The sequence below is a fragment of the Blennius ocellaris genome, assembly GCF_963422515.1.
Source record: "Blennius ocellaris genome assembly, chromosome: 15".
NCBI lineage: Eukaryota > Metazoa > Chordata > Actinopteri > Blenniiformes > Blenniidae > Blennius > Blennius ocellaris.
Window position 1 is genome coordinate 22,795,440 of NC_137664.1, and position 24,474 is coordinate 22,819,913.

General features: G+C 45.5%; 2 protein-coding genes across 2 annotated transcripts; both read right to left on the reverse strand.

Moving 5' to 3' along the window:
- Positions 1-353: 353 nt before the first annotated feature.
- Positions 354-2,867, reverse strand: purg (purine-rich element binding protein G; the record flags this gene model as incomplete). The annotated part of the gene is made up of 1 exon (XM_080510564.1): positions 354-2,867. The coding sequence occupies one exon, from the start codon at positions 2,865-2,867 to the stop codon at positions 1,806-1,808; it is 1,062 nt and encodes a 353-aa protein (XP_080366690.1). The 3' UTR covers positions 354-1,805.
- Positions 2,868-6,058: 3,191 nt separating this feature from the next.
- On the reverse strand, positions 6,059-23,931 carry il6st (interleukin 6 cytokine family signal transduce). The gene is made up of 16 exons (XM_080510697.1): positions 23,792-23,931; positions 22,414-22,485; positions 18,960-19,259; positions 18,342-18,486; positions 17,464-17,618; positions 17,200-17,354; positions 16,130-16,292; positions 15,182-15,261; positions 14,554-14,806; positions 13,913-14,083; positions 12,941-13,042; positions 10,616-10,762; positions 10,372-10,512; positions 9,245-9,341; positions 8,635-8,716; positions 6,059-8,554 (listed from the first exon to the last, which is right to left on the reverse strand). The coding sequence occupies exons 2-16, from the start codon at positions 22,475-22,477 to the stop codon at positions 7,922-7,924; spliced, it is 2,688 nt and encodes an 895-aa protein (XP_080366823.1). The 5' UTR covers positions 22,478-22,485; positions 23,792-23,931; the 3' UTR covers positions 6,059-7,921.
- Positions 23,932-24,474: the final 543 nt, after the last annotated feature.

The window sequence follows — 24,474 nt, forward strand, 5'->3', positions numbered from 1 at the left end:
CCCTTCACAAAATGAAGCGCAGAGATCTGAGCGAGGAGAATATATTATAACTACAGTCAGACATTTCTCATTCGGACACGTGAGATCTCCATGTTGGTTCGTTTTATTCTAGCATAGCTGCATTTTGGGACGATGAGCTGAGACGTCTGTCCTCTTACCACCTCGACAATATTTTCATAAAGTGATCTACTCGAGCAGCCATTTCTACAAGTCGGGGGGGGGGGGGGGCGGGGGGTTTTGAGGCTTCAAAGCAAGTAGCAGCTCAAATGTTCTTATAAGTAATTCAGTTCAATAAAATCAAGCTAAATAACACAAATATGACAAGAACACGCATGTCTCATAAGTGCCGGTGTTGGAATATAATGATAGATAGATTGCACTAGCTATAAAGTGTTTGATTTACATAGAATCATTTGGGGAGCGTTCACGTATGACAGCACGCACAACACGAGGGGCTGCGCTGCTTCGCCGCCATGTGTGAATGAAACGCACACCGCAGGTCCCGTCTGGAGCACTTTTTAGGAACAATGCCAGCTCTGGGCACCTTTCCCGGCAGCACTGCCGACTCACATCTGCACACATCTGCACTCGTCACCACGGCGGCCAGGTAAGCACAAAATCAACACACTGCTACATTTTACACATTGCAAAAGTATTGTGGACTCCCTCTGGTCCGGAGCACACGGCGGCTGATCCCACACAGGCTGCACTGCAGTGCTGCAGTGGTGTCATGGACCAAATTCATTTGTTTCTGCTGTGCCAGCCCAATGTTGGCAGGGCAACATCAAGTGTGTGTGTGTGTGTGTGTGTGTGTGTTCCAGTAAATAACAAATATGTTTTGATGATGGAAGACAAACTTACAATGCAGATAATGGCCATATATGGACCAAGTCAGTGTGGTTGGAAGCATCAGTTGGTGCTGCTGGTGTGTATCACACACAGCAGGAGGCTCCTGCTCCGTGCCACACACACACACACACACACCACCAGTCACTGCTGGGCCACATCACCCGCTAAATCAATATCAAGGTGTTCTGTTGGAATTTGGTTGATAGGTAATGATAAATATCTTCAATAGAATCACATATTTCTCTTTCTAAACAACTTCCTAAATTGCACTTTTCATTCAAACAACCTATACAATGCTCAACACATCAGGTAAATACTACTTTTTCTTCTTCTCAATGATTAGCTGCATTTCATGGATTTGAAGCACCTGTGCATGTCATAAACTTGTAATCAATTTCTTTTTTCTTTTTTTGCAGTGAGGGAGGATACCCCATGTCATTGTTAAGAGAAAGGGAGGAATACATAGAAAAACAAATCCTAAGACTTGTAATAACGTGTAGCTTTAGGTATGGTTTTATGTATATGACAGGCACAAATGCTTTGACCTAATATATAATTGTCTTCAATTATTTGTGTGTGTGTGTGTGTAGGGGGGGGGGGTAATCTTTGTTCTGATTCATCAGGTACATGATGTAACAGTGCACTTCAATTCTAAAAGGCAAGAGGATAAAGGACTGGAGGGGCATTCTGGTGGAGCCCCAAATGAAGTGAATGGCTAAAGTGCACTGATCTGAATGAATGAGTGAATGAATGAATGAATGAATGAATGAATGAGTGAGTGAGTGAATGAATTCTTGGCAGGTTCAGATGAGGAGTTTACCAGCCCTTGGCAGATAAGCCGTAAAGTGAACGCAGTCAGCACTGGGGGTCCAGAACATCGTGTCAGCGTCTGGACTGGTGTTCCGTTTAGTCTATCGAGTCGTCCTCTCCCCTCACGAGGACACGGACAGTGGGGGTCAGTCCTCGTGCTCCTCGCTGTCCTGCCGGCCGTCTGTCCTCTTCTCCTTGTGACACGTAAAGATCCGCCGCATCTCCTCCTCGTAGCGGATGAAGTTCTCCCCGAAGCGGGCCCAGGCTTTGAGCGGCACGGTGATGGTGTTCCGGTACGGCTGCCGCACCTCGCTGATCTTCAGGAACACGCCGTAGCGGTTGGAGCCCACGTCGAAGTAGAACCGCTTGTTGTCCACGCGGAACGACGCCGCCTCCGGGAGCTCCGGCTCGTCGTCGCGGCCCCGCGAGCCGCCGCGGCCCCGCTCGTCGCCGTCCTCGTCGCCGTAGTCCTCGATGAGCTGCGACAGCGCGTCCCGGAACTCGATGAGCCCCTGGGCGGGCAGCACGATGGTCTGCTCGATGCCCTGGCCGTAGTAGCCCATGGTGCCGTGGCCCTTGCTCACGGTCTGCCGGATGCGCAGGAAGCGGCCCCGCTGGTTCTCCTTCAGGTCCAGGAAGTACTTTCTGTTGTCCCGCTCGATGAACTCGCTCTTCAGGACGCGGTGCGCGTGGTCGTCGGACGCCGCGGAGCCGGTGGGGGACAGCATGGGGGGCTGCTCCGGCGCCCTCCGGCGGCCCTCGTGCCCGCCGCGGCCCTGGCCGTTGCTGCTGTGCTCCTCGGCCGGCTGCGGCGCCGCGCCGCCCCGCAGCCCGATCCGGGCGTAGTAGTCTATGAAGTCCCCCAGGCTGTAGCGGAGAGCCGGGGCCATGGACATGGACAGCGTCAGCTTGCTCTTCCGGATGTTGTCGTGGCGGCCTCGTCCGATCCACACCTCGGCGATCTTCAGGAAGCGGCCGCGGACGCTCTGCTTGACGTCCAGGTAGAAGCGCTTCTTCTGGATGTCGACGCGCTTGGACGCCAATTCCTGGATGTCGTTGCCCGGCTGCTGCTGCTGCTGCGGCGGCGGCGGCTGCTGCTGGGAGCCGCTCTGCACATAGTGCTGGGGGTACGGGTGTCTCGCTATGGAGTCTGATGCAATCTTACCCCTGCCTCGCTCCATCCCTCTGCAACATCCATCAGCCATCATGATTTATAATCCACGACGAGACGGCTCAGGACAAAGCGATCGCCCCATTCCAGGGGGCTCCAGGTGGATGAAGCAGGCCTGAGGAGGAGCACACACCGGCTGCAGCCGCACAACTCTGCCAGATGCCTCGGATGACCTGAAAATGGCAGCTAGTTTGGAGTCATCAGCTGATCGCGTCTCCGAGTCCCCGATAAAGGTCAAGCTCGACTATTTGGCCATTTCCCTGCAAACGTCCGTCTCTTTTCCATCACCTATGTGCCTCACAACTCTCCTTTACCGAGGGAGCCGGGGAAGCAGCCAACCTGGGATGGGAGGAGGCGTCCAATACTACATGAACCCGATGAACCCATCCACCCCCTCCCCGTCCTGAGAATACCTCCGTTAAAGAGACACGACAGGGGCTGGAGGCTGGAGGCTGCAGAGTGGAGGCTGGAGACTGGAGGCTGGAGACTGGAGGCTGGAGGCTGGAGGCTGGAGGCTGGAGGCTGGAGACTGGAGAGTGGAGGCTGGAGGCTGGAGACTGGAGACTGGAGAGTGGAGGCTGGAGGCTGCAGAGTGGAGACTGGAAGCTGGAGGCTGGAGGCTGGAGGCTGCAGAGTGGAGGCTGGAGGCTGGAGAGTGGAGGCTGGAGACTGCAGAGTGGAGGCTGGAGACTGCAGAGTGGAGGCTGGAGACTGGAGAGTGGAGGCTGGAGGCTGCAGAGTGGAGGCTGGAGACTGCAGAGTGGAGGCTGGAGGCTGCAGAGTGGAGGCTGGAGGCTGGAGAGTGGAGGCTGGAGACTGCAGAGTGGAGGCTGGAGACTGCAGAGTGGAGGCTGGAGACTGGAGGCTGGAGACTGGAGGCTGGAGACTGGAGGCTGGAGGCTGGAGACTGCAGAGTGGAGGCTGGAGGCTGCAGAGTGGAGGCTGCAGAGTGGAGGCTGCAGAGTGGAGGCTGGAGGCTGCAGAGTGGAGGCTGCAGAGTGGAGGCTGGAGGCTGGAGGCTGCAGAGTGGAGGCTGGAGGCTGGAGGCTGCAGAGTGGAGGCTGCAGAGTGGAGGCTGGAGGCTGGAGGCTGCAGAGTGGAGGCTGGAGGCTGGAGGCTGCAGAGTGGAGGCTGGAGGCTGGAGGCTGCAGAGTGGAGGCTGGAGGTTCCGTCTGCACGCTGAGAACAGTCTGCAGAAGTCTGCATGGTGCAATCTGTCGATCCACTCTGCAGTGCATCCCAGCACTGGACACACACACACACACACACACACACACACACACACACACACACACACACACACACACACACACACACACACACACACACACACACACACACACACACACACACACACACACACACACACACACACACACACACACACACACACACACTGCATCCATCCATAATTATGTACATGTTGTCGTTTACATTAAATATTAATTTTAGTTCTAATTCCATTTAATAAAAAAAAAGATGTGAAAATGTCCCTTGTGCAGGTTGTGAGAATGACAGTTGCACACCTGTATGAAGGGATCTACTGTACCTACCTGGTTTCTACTTTCAAAGTAGACAAGCACATCTACACTGTGAAAGGTTGTAGGTTCGAGTCCAGGGAGAGCTTTTCCGTCTGGAGTTTGCATGTTCCACCATGCATGGGTTTTCTCCAGATATTCCAAAACAAATGCAGTGAAGCCTAATTACTCACCCTTTAAACTGCCTATAGGTGTAAATGTGAGTTGCTGACCTGTCCACTGTACAATCCCTTCACCATGACAACGAGTTGTATATAGATTCTACCATACAAAGTGCTTCCATACGACTTTGCTCAAAGTCAAGACATTGAAATTTGTCACTTTCACACATAATACTTAAAGGTTAGCAGCTTTTTCTTCTGGCTGTTGAAGTAACTTTAAACACTGGCAGAGGGACATAGGTGTATTTAAAGGAGAGAGGCGAGCACACAAACACCTGAGGACAGTTTTACCGTGACAAGTTAACATACAAACCTGTTCTTTACCTGAATAAGTGCACAGGGAGGACACGTGAACGCCACACAGAAGAGAGGAGTGGTGAGGTGTGAGCGCTAATCACTGCAACAAAACTGATTCTACATTGTGTTGTACATTCTCAGGGACATAGTGTTGTGTATTGCACTTTTCAGGGGTATGTTGCATATTTTTTAACTTCTATTTAAAAATGTTATTGCACTCTCTCTTGCCTATATTGTCTATTTTTTTTTATTTATAGTGCTATATTTTGCTTTCTTCTCAGCTATTTATTTGGGGGATATATGCACACAGGAAGGTAACAAGACAAATTCCATTGTGTGTCTTGTATGTACAGCAGAATTGGCAATAAAGCTCATTTTGACTTTAACACTTGCAAATTGAACTATTAATGCTTCCAAGAGAAGGGGGTGGGATGAGTTTGAGCATGCTGGTCACATTTAATCAAGTGGACATTTTTGTCAACAAGGACGCAGACCTTTGATTACAAGATTCCATTTTATGTAACATTTCCCAAGTATTTTCAGGGATATTCCCAGGACACACTTTGAACAAATAGATGCCCAGTCTGTCAATTCTGAATAATTTTCACTCCACATCCTACCTCATGCAGAACTCACAATGCTGCATCCATCTTCTGTACTTTTCCTACGACTTCAGGGATCACAAGCAGAGTCCCATCAGCTGGGTTTGGATGCAACGTGTCATGAATTGCATTAGTGTTTACAACATCAGAGACACCGTACCCTTGTTGTGTGACGACATCAGCCCTGTGTGTAAGTGTGTGAAGAATGAAAATAAAGGGGAACGATCAGTACTAGTCCTTTTTTGTGTCCGGTTACTTATGAGGACATAACACAAGGCACCAGAGGACACACAATAGTGTCAATGAGCATCTTAAGAGACACTAACAGCAAGAACATGCAAACTCCAGAATCCACCACCTCTTTGTTTCTGTGCTGACACTAAGTTAAGTTTACGACAAAGATTATTACAACATACATATCAACTTTCTGTCCAGTGTCATTACCTGAACAGAAACAATGTTTGAATAGAAAGTAATATTATTGCACCAGTGACGACAAGACAATGTGACAATGAAGACATGAAGCATGCATCCATCCTCTTCATTTCTATTTTCTTTGTGACACACCTGTTCGTTCTTCTCAGTTCAAACGGAAACAGTAGTTGGACACAGCCATGCCAGCACAGCAACTCATCGGATACATCATTTATTTTAGGTTTGATGTTAGTCATTTACAGCACTGAAACAACAAAACCCACATGTGAAATAGTGTTTTGAAAAAAAAAAAGAAGAGTTTCTACTACACTGTCAGCAAATGTCTCATGTAACGTGGCACTTTAACACTGATTAAATATACTGGCAATCCTTTGCACACAAAACGAGTGTGGATTTGTTTTGTAAAGTTGCAGAGTCCAGGACGACGGCGCCATCAAGGTGGTCACACAAGCTCCGGAGCTGCAGCGACCACACTGCGAGTCAGTTGTGTCTGGATTAGTCCTGGATGTATGGGGACACGTCAAGAGGAGATCTGAAAGGTTGTCCACGTGTCGCCAGCTGCACGTGTTTCGTCCCTGTCGAGTTAGTGTGAGCGGAGAGGGGCAGAGGAGCGACGGTTCGTCATGCGGCGCTGCAATCAGAGGGGTCTTAAAGAGTGCTGAGACAGCTGTTTACCATGACGGTCACATTCAGTCACTTCCAAGTCGACAAAACAAGCCAAAGACGTGGTGCTCAGGGAGTTCTTAATGCAAGCACAGAATCCTGAAGGTGTCCAACAGTAAAGGTCCACTGGTAACGCACTTGAGCTAAAGAAAGGCAACAAACTGGACAAATTACAGACAAATTACAATTCCACGTATCTTAGAAACAGGGTTAGCTTTGGACTGGGAGAGCCTCACAAATGTCTCACATGAATTTGAACATCTTCAAAAGCCATGGACAACTTTTTGTTGTCTCAAACCATCTTGGGATTAACTTCCTGCTCATTCAAATGTGTCCATGTGGTCTTCATGCAGGAGCTTCTGAAACTCCTTAATAAGCCCCATTTAGCTTGAACTCTAATGACCAAGTGTTCATATGGTGAATAACGTCCTATCTTGTGACTGTTGGAAACAGAAAATGAGTAGTTTTATAAGGCAATCGTCTTTTGAATGCTGAGGTTCAAAATTTAATCCCACCAAAAATGAAAATTGGCAGGGTCCCTCTTTTCCCGTTGAAGGATAATTGAAATTTGTCGCAGCAAATAGGAGCTTCAGTAAGCGTCATCACACTTGTATCGATACCACAGCAGTAAACATCCGCGTGAACTCACGGATGACATTGACAAACAGTGTATATACATCGATCAGCCATAAGATTATCAGTGACAGCAGCTAATCTGATGGCTCTCTGTGTACTTTAGTAAGGCCTGGCTGTCCAGCACCGTCACTGGTTTAACTCCTTCACCTTCCAGATACTGACCACTGCACACCAGGGAAACTCCACAAGAGTTGCAGTTTGGAGACGTGATCCAGTCTGGCAGTCATCACTATTTGGTCCTTGTTGAATCCACTCAGATCCTCCCACATGGCCATTGTTCTGATCCCAACACCACATTAACAGCAGCCACAATGAAGAGATGGTCAGTATTAATCATGTCACCAGCATGTGGTTATAATGTTATGGCTGATCGGTGATGTGAAAGTGTAAACACACTTGCAGTAAGTTAGAAGACAATGTCCACGTTAAAAAGAGTCTCCCCCGGGGATTAATAAAGTATTGTGATTGTGAAATGGTTACAGCTCCTCCAGCAAATGGCGCTGCAGACCAGAGGAGGTGAGAGAGGACAGGCCTGCTGGGACTGGGGCTCATGCTCATGTCGGCTCTCAAACACCAGCAAGCTGTTGCATTTCTGGGTCAAAGTGACATGTGAAGGTCTCCTTTGGCTGTCACGTCCATAAAGTATCCCATGTGGCACTCCATGCCCCCCCCAAAGCATCCCAGACTAGTCATACTTGCTCAAGTGCAAACAATATATTGGGAGGTTCTTCTTCAAAGACTTGAAACGAAGCGATGTGGTCAGCAGAAGGCGCTGGATCCCTGCGGCCTGTAGCCACCCTGAGGCATATAGCTGGAGGCCGGCGCCGCTGCCAGCCAGTCCGCCGCCAGGCCGTCTGCTGATGTCTGCTCGGCGTCCTCCTCCAGAGGACAGAAGTCCAGAGGCTCCACCACGTCCTGCAGCTCCATCTTCGGCCGGCCGTCTTCTGCGTCCTCCCGCCCTTCCTTCCCGTGTGGGAAGCGCTGCTGTCGGGACGAGCGCTGGAAGGTTCTGCTGCCCTCCTGGGCCCCGTCCGGGTTCTCCTCGGAGTCCAGCAACGGCTGCGTGGACTCCGAGCGCGAGAAGACGCTCTGCTGAGCCTGGGAGCTGGGCGTCTGGCCCTTGTAGCCGCTGGACGCCACCACGGAGGAGTACTGCACGGTGCTGGCCGTGGTGTCGGCCATGTCGCCGCCCTCGTCGCTGTCCGACACACTCTGGCGGGGCGAGGACATGCAGGACGAGCCGCCGATGCCACTGCTGTGCTCCTCCGACAAATACTTGTCCTTCTTCAGAGCCAGACTGGCCTTGTCCTCCTCGAACACACACTTTGCGTCGCACAGGTCCATGTCCAGCACGCTGATGCCCGACAGACAGTTCTCCTTTGGCGTCTCGGCCTGGAGGGGCAGAAGTACGACACAATTTAAATTCACCATGGTGGTGGGGTCGACGACAACGTGTTCTAATGAGGTCTTACTTTCAGAGAATAATCGGGAGACCAGGTTCCAATCGTGCTCTCTCCAGGGTTTGGAATCTGAGGCCAGAAATTCTCCTTGATCCTACAAGACCAAAGAAAGATGATCAGCTCAAGATCACGACGCACCGGGAACTCTGCTGAAAGACCAAACTCAAAATGCTCCCACAGTCCTCGACATCTCCAAAGATATAAGACCTTCAGCTTGTATACCAGGACACGGATATTAAACCAACTGCAAGTGTTCAAACATGGAAACAAAAGCTTAAAGCTGTCTGAACAAGCTATACATATACAGTTCTAACAGTCTGGGACTGTCATTTTATTTTCCGCTTCCTCTCAACAAACGTTATGCTATTCTATTTGTTTTAAACAATGATTTTTATGATTATTAACTGGTAAAACCTTTCCTTTGTACTATTTCATTGAAATACTTTGTTTGACACAATTCTTTAGTTCAGTTAAGCTTTATTTAAATGAAGTGGCTTTTTAAGTAAGTTTTATAACATCTAATATTGACAATCACTCCATAATTTCCCTTTATCTCCTGTATAGTATGTAGTGTTTTAGCGTAGTATGAATGGGCCTGAAGGCGTGTTGGAGGGCCACCTACACGTCTCTCTTGTAGATGCAGAGCAGCATGGTCAGGAGGAAGATGAACATTAAACCCAGGCTCAGTCCCACCACGATGCCCTCGATCTCTCCGGGCGCTGAGGGGAGAAAAGACATCAGAGTGGTCAGGGTCCAGCAGCCCCACGTCTCAATCCATGTCCATCCATCATCGAACAAGACACGTGACAGAAAACTAGTTTTATTGTGAGTGTTATTTAGATTAACTGAAACGACAAAAGCTTCACTGCAAAACAAGCAAAGGCTGAACTGAACTCTCATCTAAACCTCGAGTTTCCTGTTCAGCTCTTCGGTGGAGAAACTGTTGAATCCAGTTGAGTAGTTCTTTTTCCCTTCAATCTTCTGACTTTGCAAAGATCATTTTAAAGCTTTTGAAATGATTTTTTTTCATCTGATGGTTTTCTATGTTACATCTTAATGAGCAGTGGCAGACTTGGCCTAACCCCGGTCTCTGTCCCAGTATGTCGTCTGCTCTTTCAGGACCCACGTGGAAGTTGCAGAACTGGATGAACAAAACAACCAGTGTAAAACCCGAGTATGTAATTCATGCAGCCTATGAGATTTTGCAGGCGTGTTGAGAGTGACATAAATCACTGACCAATCAGTTGCCGCCTCCTGAAAGTCAGAGCTGTTCAGTTGTGCCGAGTACCGCGACGGAAGGGTGACGAAACATTTTGCTAACATCCACAACTTTTGTCGTGGAAACTCACGGAAACCCGAACCATCCCGTTCCATTCGGACACATTCTGTGCAGTGGCGACGGTGCTTTGGACGGTCCCTTGTGAGCCGCCTGCTAGCGCACTGCTAACTCTGGCGGGGAGCTCGCAGCTCATATCTCAGTTCGGCAAATACCCAGAAACACTGGTGTGACCACATTGACCCGGGTCGAGGTTGATCTGTGTTTCGCACAGTGATGTTGCTATCTGACAGGCCAGTGAGATTCAATATGAACTAACGGCTAACATGCTAGCCGTGCTACTTCGATTCCGCAAAGAAATGTGGCGTTGGCGAAGGTATGCATGCTGCCGAGTGCCTGTTGTAGCTTCTGAAGGAAACAACGTGTGCAAGGTTTGTGTTTGTTTCAAGGTGCAGAGAGGAGCTCACACTGACCGTATTTCAGAGTGGTGAAGTAGCTCTTGGAGCCTTCCTTTGAGCCTCTGATGGTGGAAGCCTGGAGCCAAACCTCATACTTGGTGTTGGCGGACAGGGCGGTCAGCGTGTACGAGGTAGCGTTAGCCGCCAGCGGTATGGCTGCACAAGAGCACAGTGATGGGTGAGACCTTGAAATTCAACAGTGAGCAAAGAGCCATAAAGGCGATGCAGCCATGCGGGACACCCAACAGCAGGTACGCACCACTCACTACGTCCCCGTTCCCGTAGAAGAGCATGTATTTAGTGATGAAGCCTCTTCGACTGCGACCTGGGACCTCACTCCACACCAGCGAGGCCTTGTTACGTCCAGGGTCCCCCTGCAGTGCCACTTCGGGGGCTTGAGCTGGAACTGCAACGTCGACATCATGGAATTGAAGCTCGTCACGATTCAAACACAGGCTTTAACCCTTCATCAAACCGGTGGCCATATTTCCTTCCTTCAACTTTAAAACTAATTCAAAGGGCATGTTTCATTTATTTTATGTACTTTGAAACTGCAGCTAATTGAAAAAACGGATATATTCTACAATAATGTTAAAATGTAACATTTTTAAGTACTTCAAAGGGTGAACTGAATTATTTGGTTGGAACCAAAACGGAGGCTGAACTCTAAATCAACCATTTGTAGTAAAAGTGAGCAATGCTGTTTACAGACGTTAATACTGAGCGCGCAACACAGCGACAACTTTGGAAAGGTTAATGAAATGTGGCAGTGTATTTAAGTCAAACAAATTGATTCAATCAGACTGACAGCGGCTCAGCAGTCTCGCCAGGATCTTTACTTCCTTTAATTAAGAATAGTGTCAATTTCATTTACACAGATTAAGACTTGAAAAGTAAATATCTTGGATAGATACACATAAAGCCATATACAGAGGCAGATAGGTCTTCAGGAAACAATAACCTAAATATAAAACAACTATTTACAAAACCAAGGCACTGAGGTCATTTTAAAGATATAAAAGTTTTCCAACTTCATATAAGCTTGTTAAATTCACTAAATTATTTTGCTGTTAGATCACATTTATTAGGGACTGAGCCCAAAGGGCCCTTATTGCAATTGTAATGCTGCTGGTCAGCCAACACGGCAACCTGCTGTGTTGCTGCTGAATTATTAGTGTGGTAACGCTAATAACTTTCACTTTCTCAATCAAGCCATCAGGTAATTTTTGAAAGTGAAACTTTCTTGCCTTAATATCATTCCACTGGGTATTGTGCTGCTCTGTATTCAATGTGCTGCACCATAGATGCTCCGCATGTGGAGCATTGAACTGGGCTGACCCAGACGGGCCAGAGGCCAGAGTGCCAGGTCCCGATCAAGGCTGCTTGCAGCATTCATTTTTAGGTTGTATTTGATTAAAAACATGTAATCCCATACTTTTAACACCGACCATATTTAAAAAGAACAAAAAACAAACAATTCATTTCAGGGGTTATAACGCAGTGCCATCCAGTGTTTCCACAGCACGGCACTTCTAAGGCTCTGAACTATGTAATGAACATGTTTCTTTTCTCTAAGTCTCAAACACATTTAAATAACCGCATTCAGAGGGACAACAGAAGTGAAACGAGGCACCAAAGCACACAGCCAGACAGAAACTACAAATACACCGTATGACTGTTGAGGGCGTGAAGACTGAGTTAAGATTACTGGAACAAGTTAAACGATTTGCACACAGAAGTGGATGGTGTCATTATTGGTCTGCAGCAAACTTTAAATCAAATCAAATCAAATTGTATTTGTATAGCCCTTTACAATAACCCAGTGGTACCAAAGTGCTTTACAACCAAACTCTAAAAACAATACATTAAGAAACAAATACAAGAATAATACATAAAAACAGTACATAAAACACAGGTGTGACTGGGAGGAGCGACGGTGCTGCAGGTTGGTGAAGCCTTCCAGAGATCCATAAAAACAGAGCATACAGAATAAACACTCTGTCCAAGACAGAGTTAAAAGCCAACCTAAAAAAAAGGGTTTTCAGCTTTGATTTAGAGTGGGAACCTGAGCAGAAACCTGCAAGAGGTCCAGAAAAGGACATGTTGCAGGATAGTGGGTGTGTGTGCTCTCAGTTCCTCATAGCCAGCACCCGTCACACTTCGTCTCCTCACTACAGAATGAAATCTGTTCCTAAATGTAATGCTGAAATGTACAGACTACAAGATGAATATGCCCACCACCAAAAAAAGACTTCTCGATGTTATGATAGAACATTGAGAATCAGGAGTGTTTGATCTTGTGGTGGACTGGTTTTAGGAGCTCACAAACTTATTTAGAAAGTTGCTCGGTCTCCAAGTGTCTGCAGAATAACCTAATCTAAAGTAGTGCTCAGTTCTCTTTTCTTGTTTTATTTTGTGCTTGAATGCCTCAGAGACCTGCTCCTTTACCACTTGAACTGAACCAAATTGTTGCTAATAAGAGGTCCTGTTCAAAAAGAATGCAAAAAAAAAGCAAAAAAGCAAACTGCTGCAGGTTGCAAAAGAAAACCTCCTGACAGAGAAGGGAAAGAGTCAGATAGCTTACCTCCTTCTTCCAGGTAGGCCTCAACACGAGCTGCTTTCCCAACCCATCCGTTGTAGATCGGATACACAGACACGTTGTAGCAGACAAAGCGCGCCAGGCTCCCTACAAACGATGCAGATGTCAATATTGTTTCAGTCTGCAACTGGTAAACTACTGTTTAAAATCCCAGATTTTAGGAAGTGATTCTGCCTCAATCCACAGACTCAAAATACATCAAAAGAGGTCTATGTGTAATGTCAATAAAATACCTCAGAAGATGTTCTCTTCCTGTCAGTAGCATCAGTGTCTGAGTAAATGAGAACCTAAGGGAGGAATCCCTTGTTTTGACCCATCCTCAACGGAGGTTCTGAGTTGTGTAGTGTAAGACCTTAATAGCAATGTGCTCACGTAAACATTAAACTACTTCAATCACGAACATCTTGAATACAACTGCTCCACACACTGTATTATAGAAGCAGATTATAGAAGAGGCAAAAGTGTGCCAAGTGTGTCTTTCAACTTTCAGACAATAATGTAACTTCAAAGAAAAAAGAAAAAAATACAATGAAAAAGAAAACGCGTCAAATGAATTGAGCCGTACGTAGGCAGTGACACAAAACAAGCCGTCTGTCATATGTACCGTGCACATCAACACATGGGTGTTGTGTTCAGTGGGAAAACGGGACCAAATGGCTCTTTGAGCATTAAAGGTTGCCGACCCCTGGGCTAAACCTATCACAAAAATGAAAGAATGAGCCCTGTTTTCAGTGAGTCACTTCCAGATGTGATGGTTTGTTGAGACAAACACATTCTACACTGGAGAGTTCCAGTAGACTTGAGCCTGGTATCATTAGAAAGGCGAGTTTGTGTTGTTTGATATGACGGTGGATATTTGTGTTTCTCAAGAAAATGACGCGTCGTCAAAAACGTTCGGCTGTACGAACTGATTGCTCAAGGGTAAAGGACTCATTTGCTCTGACGCTTTTGTTTCACCTTCAATGGTGGCGCGTGTGGCCAGTGAGGATTCTCTCTGCCAGTCCATCTGCTCTCCAGCGGCCCACTCCACCACGTACTCCGTCACATGTGTACTGTTGAGGGGTTTCCACTGCACCAGCAGCTTCCCTTCATGGGGCCAGACCCTCAGCCCCTGCACCGAGCCCGGCTCTGCAAACACACAACACTCAGTACTTGGACCATTCAGAAAGATAAAGATGCATAACGATCAATATGACATACAAGCTTCATACACTTCTATTTTCAAGGCCATGGGACTTTTTTAATAGCGCTAAGACTTTCTTTTAGTACATGTATGTACCACTGGAAGCCGAGAGCTGCTTTGGCCCTCGTGAATTTCCCAAAAATGGAACCAACCAAGGACTTGAATGCCGCTTTTACTGGCAAACTAGATGTGATGTAGCTGCAATGGGCTAAAACGTAATAAGAGAGGTGATGCAGCTCACAAAATAGTGTCTGTTAAGCTGAAAATGATAACGTGATGGTTTTAGCAAATCGATGTGTTGGTACAAAAAGTACAACCTCTGAGGGTACCACAACAGTACCTCAGTATCTCTCTAGGACACATGATAGAGATGGGTTGAAGAGTATCTATGAATCCTCCCACACTGCACTCTCACCGCCTCGTTTTGCAGCAATGCCCATCACCGCCTTCGGAGACGTTCCCACAGAGTTGACAGCGATGACGTGCACCATCACAGACTTCTTTTCAGGAAGAGAAATCTCTTTGAGGAGCCTGGTCTCTCTTCGGCCCTCGTCCGACCCGTTGACTGCTATACTTTCCCACTCCCCTCTCCAATTCCTGCTTTTAGCCTTCTGATCTTGAAGCCGTATGTCAAACCTTATGATCCTCCCATTGGCAGCCTGCGGCTCCTGGCAGGGCAGAGACACATGCGCCATGTTACCCATCAGTTTACACAACTTCATCGAGCGTGGAGCAAAAACAGGAGTGATAGAGAATGACCGGAATCGTCATAATGCAATCAAAACATGTCTTCACATTTAAATAAATGGCCTGGACCAATAAACCAGTAGCAGGCGAGCAGGCAGAGGAACAGGGAAACCCGTTTTGATGTGCATTGCAGGTCTCTGCAATATTGCAGGGGCCTGGTGTCAATCAGGCTCTTGTGGTCAGGGTGGGGTCACTCACAACTGCACTTAACTTCCTGGATGTGCTCATTGATGATCCTATTCTGAATGTGTCTCTGAATGAATGAATGAAAGAATGAATGAATGAAAAGACCATACCTTACAAACAAACTGCACTTGTCGTTCATTTGTGCCATCGTCAGTGATGATTCTCCAGAGATCTGGTTCTCCTGACGGTACTACAACAAAAACAAGGACATCCTTTAGTAAAAAACATCCCATTGCATCGTAATATAAAGTTTTACCATGACTTACTAGGACTAGTATTATTTTATTTAGCGAGGACAACCCTACTGAGATGACTAATCTCTTTTTACAAGTGTGTCCTGTGGAGCTGGGGGTTTTGGGGTGTCCCCCAGTACATGGTTTATTTTGGACTGTGGGGGAACCTGGAGAAAACCCCCACACACACGGGGACAACACTCAAACTTGACACAGAAAGACCCTGTATTTGATCTGCCACCATGTTGTACTTTCCCGATATTGACCAAAAGGGGGATTCTGCAACCTAAAACAAATGTAGGTGACATGTACAGCAAGTGTTATCCTTTCTTATGAAAGGAATACACATATTTTTAGATGTAATACATCTGTCAAGCTTTGTAGAGAAGGCATTCATTGTTGACAGGAGGAAACAGTTCCTTTGAAAATCCATGTAATTGACCTTTGTCTAAGCCCCACTTCCAAATGCAAATGAGTCAAAAGCGTTCAACTGCCAATTCCTTGGGAAAGCCGGCTCGGTCAGTATCAGTGTAAAACTCCGTCGAGAAGCATTCATTCCAGAAGATGCATTCAGCACTGATCTAGTTAATTGCCTCTACAAAACCATATTCACTGTTTTCTTTGACATTTTTTACAATTTACTTGTTGGTTTGGTGGCTGGATTAGACCCTCTTTATAAGGCCACTTATGGCCTCAAGTTTCCTCTGGAAACCAGCTGCTCCTCAGCAGAGAGCTTGTATGGAGAAACATTCAATGTTGTTCAAAAAACCAAATGTCAAATGCATTTGAGCACCAGGTATAGAACCAAAAGACAATGACACTCACGGTCCTCAGGTGTTCTCTGGGTAGAGTTGGTGCTCCAGTCACTCCAGTAGCCCTGGAAGTCTATGTAATACTTGCAGCGAACCTGGCTGATATAATCCTTGTCTGGTTGAAGGTTCTGGAGTCGGAAGGAATGTATATCCTCGGCAGTGTCCTCAAGAGGCACCTAAACATACCAAACCACACCTCAATAACACGCTTCTTAGAACTTTAGCATTGGAAAAATACATATTCATGAAGTCAAAATGATTAAATGAGGGATTTGTTGGCAGCAACATCTGGTTGAAGGTGACTGTAATAATGTTTGCATATTCAAAACATTTGAGAATGTATTTTTTTCTGTATCATTTGTAAATAAAATCTGATCTAATCAGAATCTAAGCTTAAGTATAAACAAACAAGGCGTTTAACTTAATACTACACAAACTATTTTGTGTCTTTATTACGGTAAATGCAGCCATGAAACATTCACAGAGTTGCTAAAAAAAATAACTAAGTGGACCTTAAAGCGAACAGTTACGGTTGTCTTGGCCAAGGAAAACCACAGCGAGTGCTCTTCTGCACAGAAACCCAAGCAGCGGTTTAAAATGGTTATGATGCATGAGACTGAGACGGGTGAAGGAAAGACCTCTTCTTACAGGTCACCACTTTTCACTGAGCACTCTGAAACTACTGAACACTACTGAGAAAATGCTCTATCGACTAAAAAGGTTGAATTGTTGGGTCAGTTTAATATATGTGCTAATAAAAGCACACATCCTTTCAGTGGTGGAGTATGGTGGAAGGAGCAACATGATTTATGGCTGCTATCGTAACTGACCTGCAACTATTATAGCGGGAAATAGAATGGAATAGAAACAATAGAGGGAAATTCTTGAAACACAGATAGATTCTCCAGGAGAAAGTGTGTGAGGCAGCAGCTGAATGAGACTAAACAGAATGGATTCACGCCAACAAAGTCCAGTTTTTGGTGCTCAGGCCTGAATCCAAGAGAGATGCTGCTGAATGAGCTCAAAGAAACCTCTTCAAAATGTGGCTGACACAAGCTCTGGAAACGGCACAAACAGACTCACTTCGATCCAATCATTGGATCCACGTGGGCAGAATCGGATCTGATAGATCAATTTTATGTAACGGCTTGCAATCGGACGAGTCCAGTTAATGAGGAGAGAGGAGGATAAAATCTTCTCTGAAATGGCTTTGACATCTGAGGGAGGGTTGGTTTTCACTGCAACGACAAATCCAACAAGCACGTCACTGACGTGCGTGGCAACATTTATATAGTACACTTCTATTAACACAACTCAATCACCTAAATACAGTTATACTTTACTCACCAAAGCCATTGGCATAATGAACCAGGTGCTCAGACTCCACCTGGCCCAGTTTATTGTGAGCCTCCACCCAGATTTCCAAGAGCATGAAATTGGGGAAGATATTGAATGTCACCTGGGCTTTGTTTGTAGAGGTGGTTACATTATAGATTCGATCTCTGTTGATAAAACAAATCATTAAGAAGACATGAATACTGAAGTCCACACAATTGTGAACGGCTTCAATTCATACTATTTAAACATTCTCTTAAAAAGCATCGATCTAAATACTCCATACCTGTGTTTCTGTTCTTCCATCCTATCAAGAGCACAGTTTACACCGTGGCGTGGGCACTAAATACAGTCATCAGATCATGAAGACCATCATCTATTAAGCTATTTTTATAATGCAGAGGGGTGATTCCCCCCTTCCCCAGAAATATCTAAAGAAATCAAATCTGGTGCACGCTTTCACCGTAAAAAGTATTTAAAATGTCGTCAGGGTTGTGAGCTCCGCAGATATGCGACGTTGGAACAGTAATCTCAGCCGGGGGCGACAGATCTGTACCTTACGATTCCTCTGTTGTTTACATCCTCTGCTTTGCACTACTTGTTTTGTTAATTTTTCTTTTTTTTTTGCAGCCACAGACCTGCAGCTTCCACTTCCATGTTGGTTCAGAGAGAGCAAGCGTCACCCGGCGACATGAACCTCAGGTAGCGCCAGTGTCCCGGGATAAAGCTTTCCAAGCTGTGTCACAGAGAATGGAAGCTCCTGGCGTCTTTCAGAGGCCTGAGCGGTGCCGCACCAAATGTGTTCTGAACCAGAATCGGGAGCTAAATTTGTCCCTATCCAAGTAAAGCCTTACTGAACAGCGGTAGTATGAGCAGAAAGGTCTACTCACGTGTCACGAACAAACAGTGTGTGTAACGTGGGGACATTCTTCATCTGACGATGTCTCGCTTCCCACTCACAGCTGATAGTTGGAGAAATGACCGACTTGTCCTGCACTGCTATACAAGACAGGTTGTGCGGCTTGTCTGGAGGATCTGGTGGGAGGAAGAACAGAGAGACATGCTGAGCACTGCTAGTTTCTCACGGAACAATGTCAAGATGACTGCGTTGTCCTTTTAATCACTTTTCCTGTTTGCATGCAGTTCCTCTGTACAGTAGTGACCTCACATTGTGATGGATTTAGTCATCAGCTGCTGTACTAAAGACGTGAGGTTTTAATGTTTTTCATACTCTCAGGCTTGAGATTAACATTCCTAATTTCTTCCTTTAATGTATTTCTTCTATCATTTGTAAAGCACTGTGAATGACCTTGTGGCTGAAGGATGCTCTTGAGATAAATGTGCCTTGCCTTGAATAAAGACAGAAAGCTGGAACTGCTTATAATTTAGCTCTGATTTCCCATCATTGTAACGCAATGCCATTATAACTAATAGACAAAATGACCAGACACATCAGCGTGAAAAAGAAGAATACAGCATGTTTTACTTATATGACAGAAGAGACTTACAGCCATTCGCAAGGAAAATCCCGTGCAGGAACTTGGCTGTGTTCATGCGGACGTACAAGGACTCCTTCTTGCACAGGCAAAGCAACAACTGAGGAGTGTCCTCTCTGATGGGGATGGTGACGTTCAGCGCTGACGAGTTGACCTTGGTGTACTGCACTTTGGGCACAGTGGTCTTGGTAAGGTTCCAGAAGAGGTCATCGGCTGTGACCTCCGTTGTGTTGACGATTGTGCACGTAGCTGTGAAATTCGTCCCGATCTCCAGCGCTAAAGGCTGCGGGCTGGTAATCAGATGATAACGGTCTGAAAAGAGACAGAACAGAAGGAAAGACAGAAAGAAAGAAAGAAATCAGGCAAACTTAAAGAGTAAAACCCCAGTGAGTGAGCAACGTGATGGTGAGGGTGTTCCTGTGAGTAATGAACCAGCAACTTCTCCCCGAGTCCACACAACAACTTTGTCCCACTGGACAAGCCATTTGTTCTCTCAATTTCGGCTTCATATCTTTTATTTATTTTAATTTGACAATTGATTTTGAACTCTTTGCACTAATGTGACCAAGCGAGTGAAGCTATTGGTTTATTCAGATGCTGCTGAAATGGATGTTTAATTACTGTATAACTCACACAAAATAATCGCAAAGAAAGAGATGATTGCTGTTTATTTTGATCTCCCAACAGATGTATATTATTTTATATTCCTAATGGCACTAACTTCACCAGTGACACTTGCTACATAGATTTTTGACTATGGAGAGAAGCCAATTGGTTTACAATTGCTGTACAGGTGCACAGTTATTAAATAAACAACTCTGTGCATTTACGTCTGCTTATTTGTTGTTGTTTTTCTAAGAAATAAATATTTCAGGTCAAGACTGATACACAAAAGAATGATCCGAGTCTTTTCCACAATAAGACATAGCAATTGTTCGGTAATTTGGCGCTACATGGGCCAACGTCAAAACCTAAGATTGGTATCCAAGGTTACAAAAAGTTCTGCTTAGTCTTTGTGATGACACACACTACTAACTGTGATTGGACAAAACACAGAAACACACCTTTGTCCCACCAAGTTAATCTAAATAACCAGCAATTTCTTGACAACATAAATTGGATTCAATAAAAGAAGAAAAAAAAAAAAACTGGAACAAACTAAGTATTACTGGGATTTTTAATGACCTGGCAAGAGTGCTCAACACAACTCCAGTAAGATCTAGAAAGTGATGGAAGAAATGAGAAGTCAATAGACTGAACCTCCATGAGAAGCCCACCCCCCCCTTGAAAGAGAGGATTTTACAAGTTTAGACTTCTTCCTACCCCTTTTCAATCATGTAAATTCAGACTTGCATGAATCGAAGACAAACTTTATTGTCTCTTCTACTTCTCTTATTCATTGAAATGCTTGTTTTTCTTTCTGCTTGTTTTTTTACGTTTGAAAAAAAGACATATTAATCAATCCTCAGTTGTTTTGGCGCTTCACTGCAATGTAAACAACTATCATGAGAGGACGAGGTCACAGAGCAGCTCCAAAACACCAGACATGATCAAACATGCAATGAAAGCGCAATGGAAATAAACGCTTGTCACAGTACACCGAGTTCCTGTGAGACGGCTCGCTTGTACTTGGGGAAACTTGTTGCAGTTAAAACACAGTGAGACACACCACACCACCACACCATCACACCTCCTCCTCCTCCTCCTCCTCCTCCTCCTCCGTGGCTCAGTGACACAAACACGCTGAAAACCATCCGCTCACTTCTTCTCTGCAGCAGTTTCACCTAAATTCTCTCGTTTGGCTGCTGATCAGGGGCCTCGTCTATAAAACATTGCGGAGGATTCCTAATAAAAATGTACGTGCGCCAAAGAAAATTTAGACCGGTAAAAGCATACGTATGCACATCTTCACGCACTTTCCTTTGATAGCTCAGAGTCCACCCAGAAGGTTGTGCAGTTCATTTCCTGCCCTCAACATAATGTTGCGTCTCAATCAGCTGATTAATGGCGTTTTATGCTGAATCCTGCCAGGAGGAAGTCAGGAGACGATCTCACTTGGTGTCGCAGCAGTGGAATCACTAATAAAAGAATAAAACAAGTGTTCTGCAGCGTCATGGCTGTAAAGTGTGAGCGTCTCAGAGAGATCTGCAACTGCAGAGGTGGAGAAGCAGAATCTGATGTGGAGGTGGAGGCCAGAGGAGAGTGACCCCACTGCTGCCACCGCGCTATTTATAGGCTTACTCAGCAATGGGACTGATTGCTACACACCTTGTCACCATTCATAATCAATGGGTTCTGTTCACCACTCTGCACCATTTGAAGATGGAAGGCTGAGATATAAACATTATACTGCTGACTCAGTAATAACGGCTCACTAAAGAAGACGAGGCCACTGCAGCTGTTCATGACTACGTGGATCAATAAGTCTGATATTTGAAGATGATAAATGTTTGACATGAATCTGTTTACAACTTCTTACTTGCCCAGACAAATATTTACTTCCCCCAAGTTGAATGTAAATGTATAATCTTGGGTAATGTATGAATTCTACCAACATAACTTTTTACATTAAAACACTTGTAGTTTCTTTAATAATCACAATATCTCAATGAGACTTTCAGGGAAGGTGTATCTCTTTATACTCTTCAATCTGAAGGAATTATAATCTATATTTTTCCTTTTTCTTGGTCTTTTGATACATTTGATAGTTTCAAGATTGGAGCTGCCACACCCTACTGCCTACTGCCACACCATATTTATTGTATGAGTCACTTTTTAATCCATGAGCATTTCTCCTCCTCCTCCTCCTCCTCCTCGTCCCCATCCTCTTCCTGCTCAGTCCAATTTTTTTCTGAACCATAAAAAATTATGAAACTTCGGGATTAGAAAGTCAAAATAATCAAAAATACAAGTTGTTTTTATTTGTTGAATTCAAGTGATTTCTTAATATGTTCCGGTGACGATCTGAATGTTGACGGAAGTGAAAAATTCAAAATGTCGGACGAGGAGTTTCCCCGACTAGTAATTCGAGGCAATCCTGAGGAATTAGACGACGCTATCCAATCAGAATGCTTCTTTTCCAGGTAAGACACAGCGTCACTGACCACAATGCGGAAGACAAGAAAATAGCGGCCGCGATCGGCGTGAAGCGTTTTCCAAGGCTATCGTCGGCGTTCACACGAGAATCACAGGGCGAGAAATGGTCTCGCCCTGCGATGGCATCATCCGTTGGTGATACCAAGTTGCTGAAAAAACATCAAAATATCGCCCAAAAAAACCCCACGAGCCAGTTGGGGCACAGTGGGTAGAGGATTCAGTTGCCCGAGCAAAGCTTTTACTAGCCCCGGACGTTCAGGCAAGCCTCAACGTCCAGCCCTGACCATCAGCCTTCCGCGTCACCAGAAGAGGATCACCTCAGCCTGTCGGGGGGAGGGAAAGGGAACTGTATGGGACAAACAGCACTGACCTCCTGTGACGCGGCGTACAGGAGCAAGGCAAGGTAACAGGAACAGCAGGAACACAGACACCATGATGATCACTGGAAGTGAAGAGAAAAACACATGTCATAAAAGGATAATGCTCTGAGCTGGGGATGTCCGGATCAGAGGATATCAGTTCGGGGACAATATTAGCAAAGAATTTGATCATTATTGATCGATCGGGTGTTGGGAAATCCAGCCAACCACCTGGCCGATCTTTGTAACGTGAGCTGCCATCCACAGAGCCCCGCTTGTGGCCTGCCGGAAGAGGCCAATCGCAACCGTACCCAAAGCTGCATTAGCAACTCAGTGGCTCACACATCAGCACTCGGGAACTTTTAAAAGATCCTGTTCACTGGTTCAATGGCCAGCTGGAACATTTTCACAGCCACAGCCTCAAGAGGGGGGAGCACCACAGCTTCATTTATTACTGCTGAGGCCCTACTTACACCACCACGCTAGTTATTTCAACATTGCATCAGACATGGTGGTCACAGGGCACAAATCAGTGATACCCAAGTTCAACACATCGAGGGAAATTACAAAAAACAAAGCCTATTACTTTGACCTGGAATGGTTGCATCTGGTTAAAATTCTGACCACGAAGACAAAGAGCACCGGTTGGTTGGAAAGTCAACAACATTAACTTGTTAAATATAAAAAGTGCTACATCAAAAAAGTTGGTTAATTAACATATGTCACATGTTTACCTGCTTTTGTACCATTTGTGGCTGCAGAAAAGAAATAGTATGACATAATTTTTAAAAAAAAGCATTAGTTTTAAATTCTTCCTAGTTTCTCAAAAGAAAATCAATATGTTGAGATTTTACTTTTAATATTAATAGTATAGAAGAGAATAGAAATACTTTATTAATCCCAGAGGAAAATTCGTTGCTCCACATAGAATAGAAGGTAATAAATATGAAGGTAAAATGTCAACTGGACAGGATAAATATTTAATAAGAAATATTAAACATTGATATATACAAGGCTGTAAGGCGACATATTTCGTAATGCACTAAAAAGAACAAGAACCATTTAGACGAGTCGTCTCAATGGTTTTATATTGTTTTTTCATCATCTCGTCCCACAAAACAAGCTGGTATGTTTGAGGCTCGGCACTGAAATAAGTCTACCTTCCATAGGACAACCACACCAACCCTCACGTTGTAATTCTCAGGTTTTATTAGTAGTAAGGCTCTTTCTTTAATGCTGTTAAGTTGTGTCGCCGTTCTAATCTGTTGGTTTTCGTCAGTTTGGCGTCCGGATCCCGCTGCGCTGCAGTCACCGTGAGCTAGCAGCTAGCTGCACGTTAGCCTCCGAGCGGACTCTGCGCTGGTCCCTTGGACCTGGCGGACTACTTACCCGAGTGTCGTCCGTTATGGCCACGGTATAACGTTAGTTTACATGTCAATTCTCGAAGATGTATCTATAGACACGCTGAAATAAGTGGAAATAATTAAAGTAATAATATGTCCCATGTACGTGCCAGTCGCTTCTCTGTAGGACCGCCCACTTCCCGTCAAAGCAAACCTGTGTTGCAACGTCCTGCGGAGCTGCGCCGCGCTGTCCGTCGATCTCACAGCGTGTGGATGGAGCCGAGCAGCTTCCAGAGTACGGCGGCCATGGTGGCGTCACTTCTAGAAACTTGCTAGAAAGCTCCGCGAAGATATGCTAAGTTTCGATTGGACGGAGTGGCTCACTGTCAGACACTGTAGACCAATCAGATATTTCAGAATTCTCTGCGTGTGTTTTGCGTGTTGTTTTCCAGTATGTCTCCTCCCCACTGCTTCACCGGAACGCCCAGAGGCCGGAGAACAAGACGGCTGACCCTTGAAGTGACCCCGCCGCTGTCTGTTATTACACTGACTTTAGAGGAAATACTGCTCAGCCGTGATCTTATTCAAGTGCATAAAGCTTATTCAAATATGGACTTTGCACCTTGGAATGTATATGAATCAACTTAAGTTGACTATACCAAACCATATTACCATGTAAGAAAATAAAATATATAAACATGACATTCATGTTTCGTCATGTATTGAAGA

Bases quoted from the DNA above. Each gene is read 5' to 3' on its own strand.
- il6st (XM_080510697.1), bottom strand. From the start codon at position 22,477: ATGGTGTCTGTGTTCCTGCTGTTCCTGTTACCTTGCCTTGCTCCTGTA. The intron at 19,260-22,413 runs GTCAGTGCTGTT...GTCTCTTTTCAG, and splicing joins TGTACGCCGCGTCACAGGAG to ACCGTTATCATCTGATTACC. The intron at 15,262-16,129 runs GTGAGTGTCATT...TTTTTGTTGTAG, and splicing joins CCAGAGAACACCTGAGGACC to TACCGTCAGGAGAACCAGAT.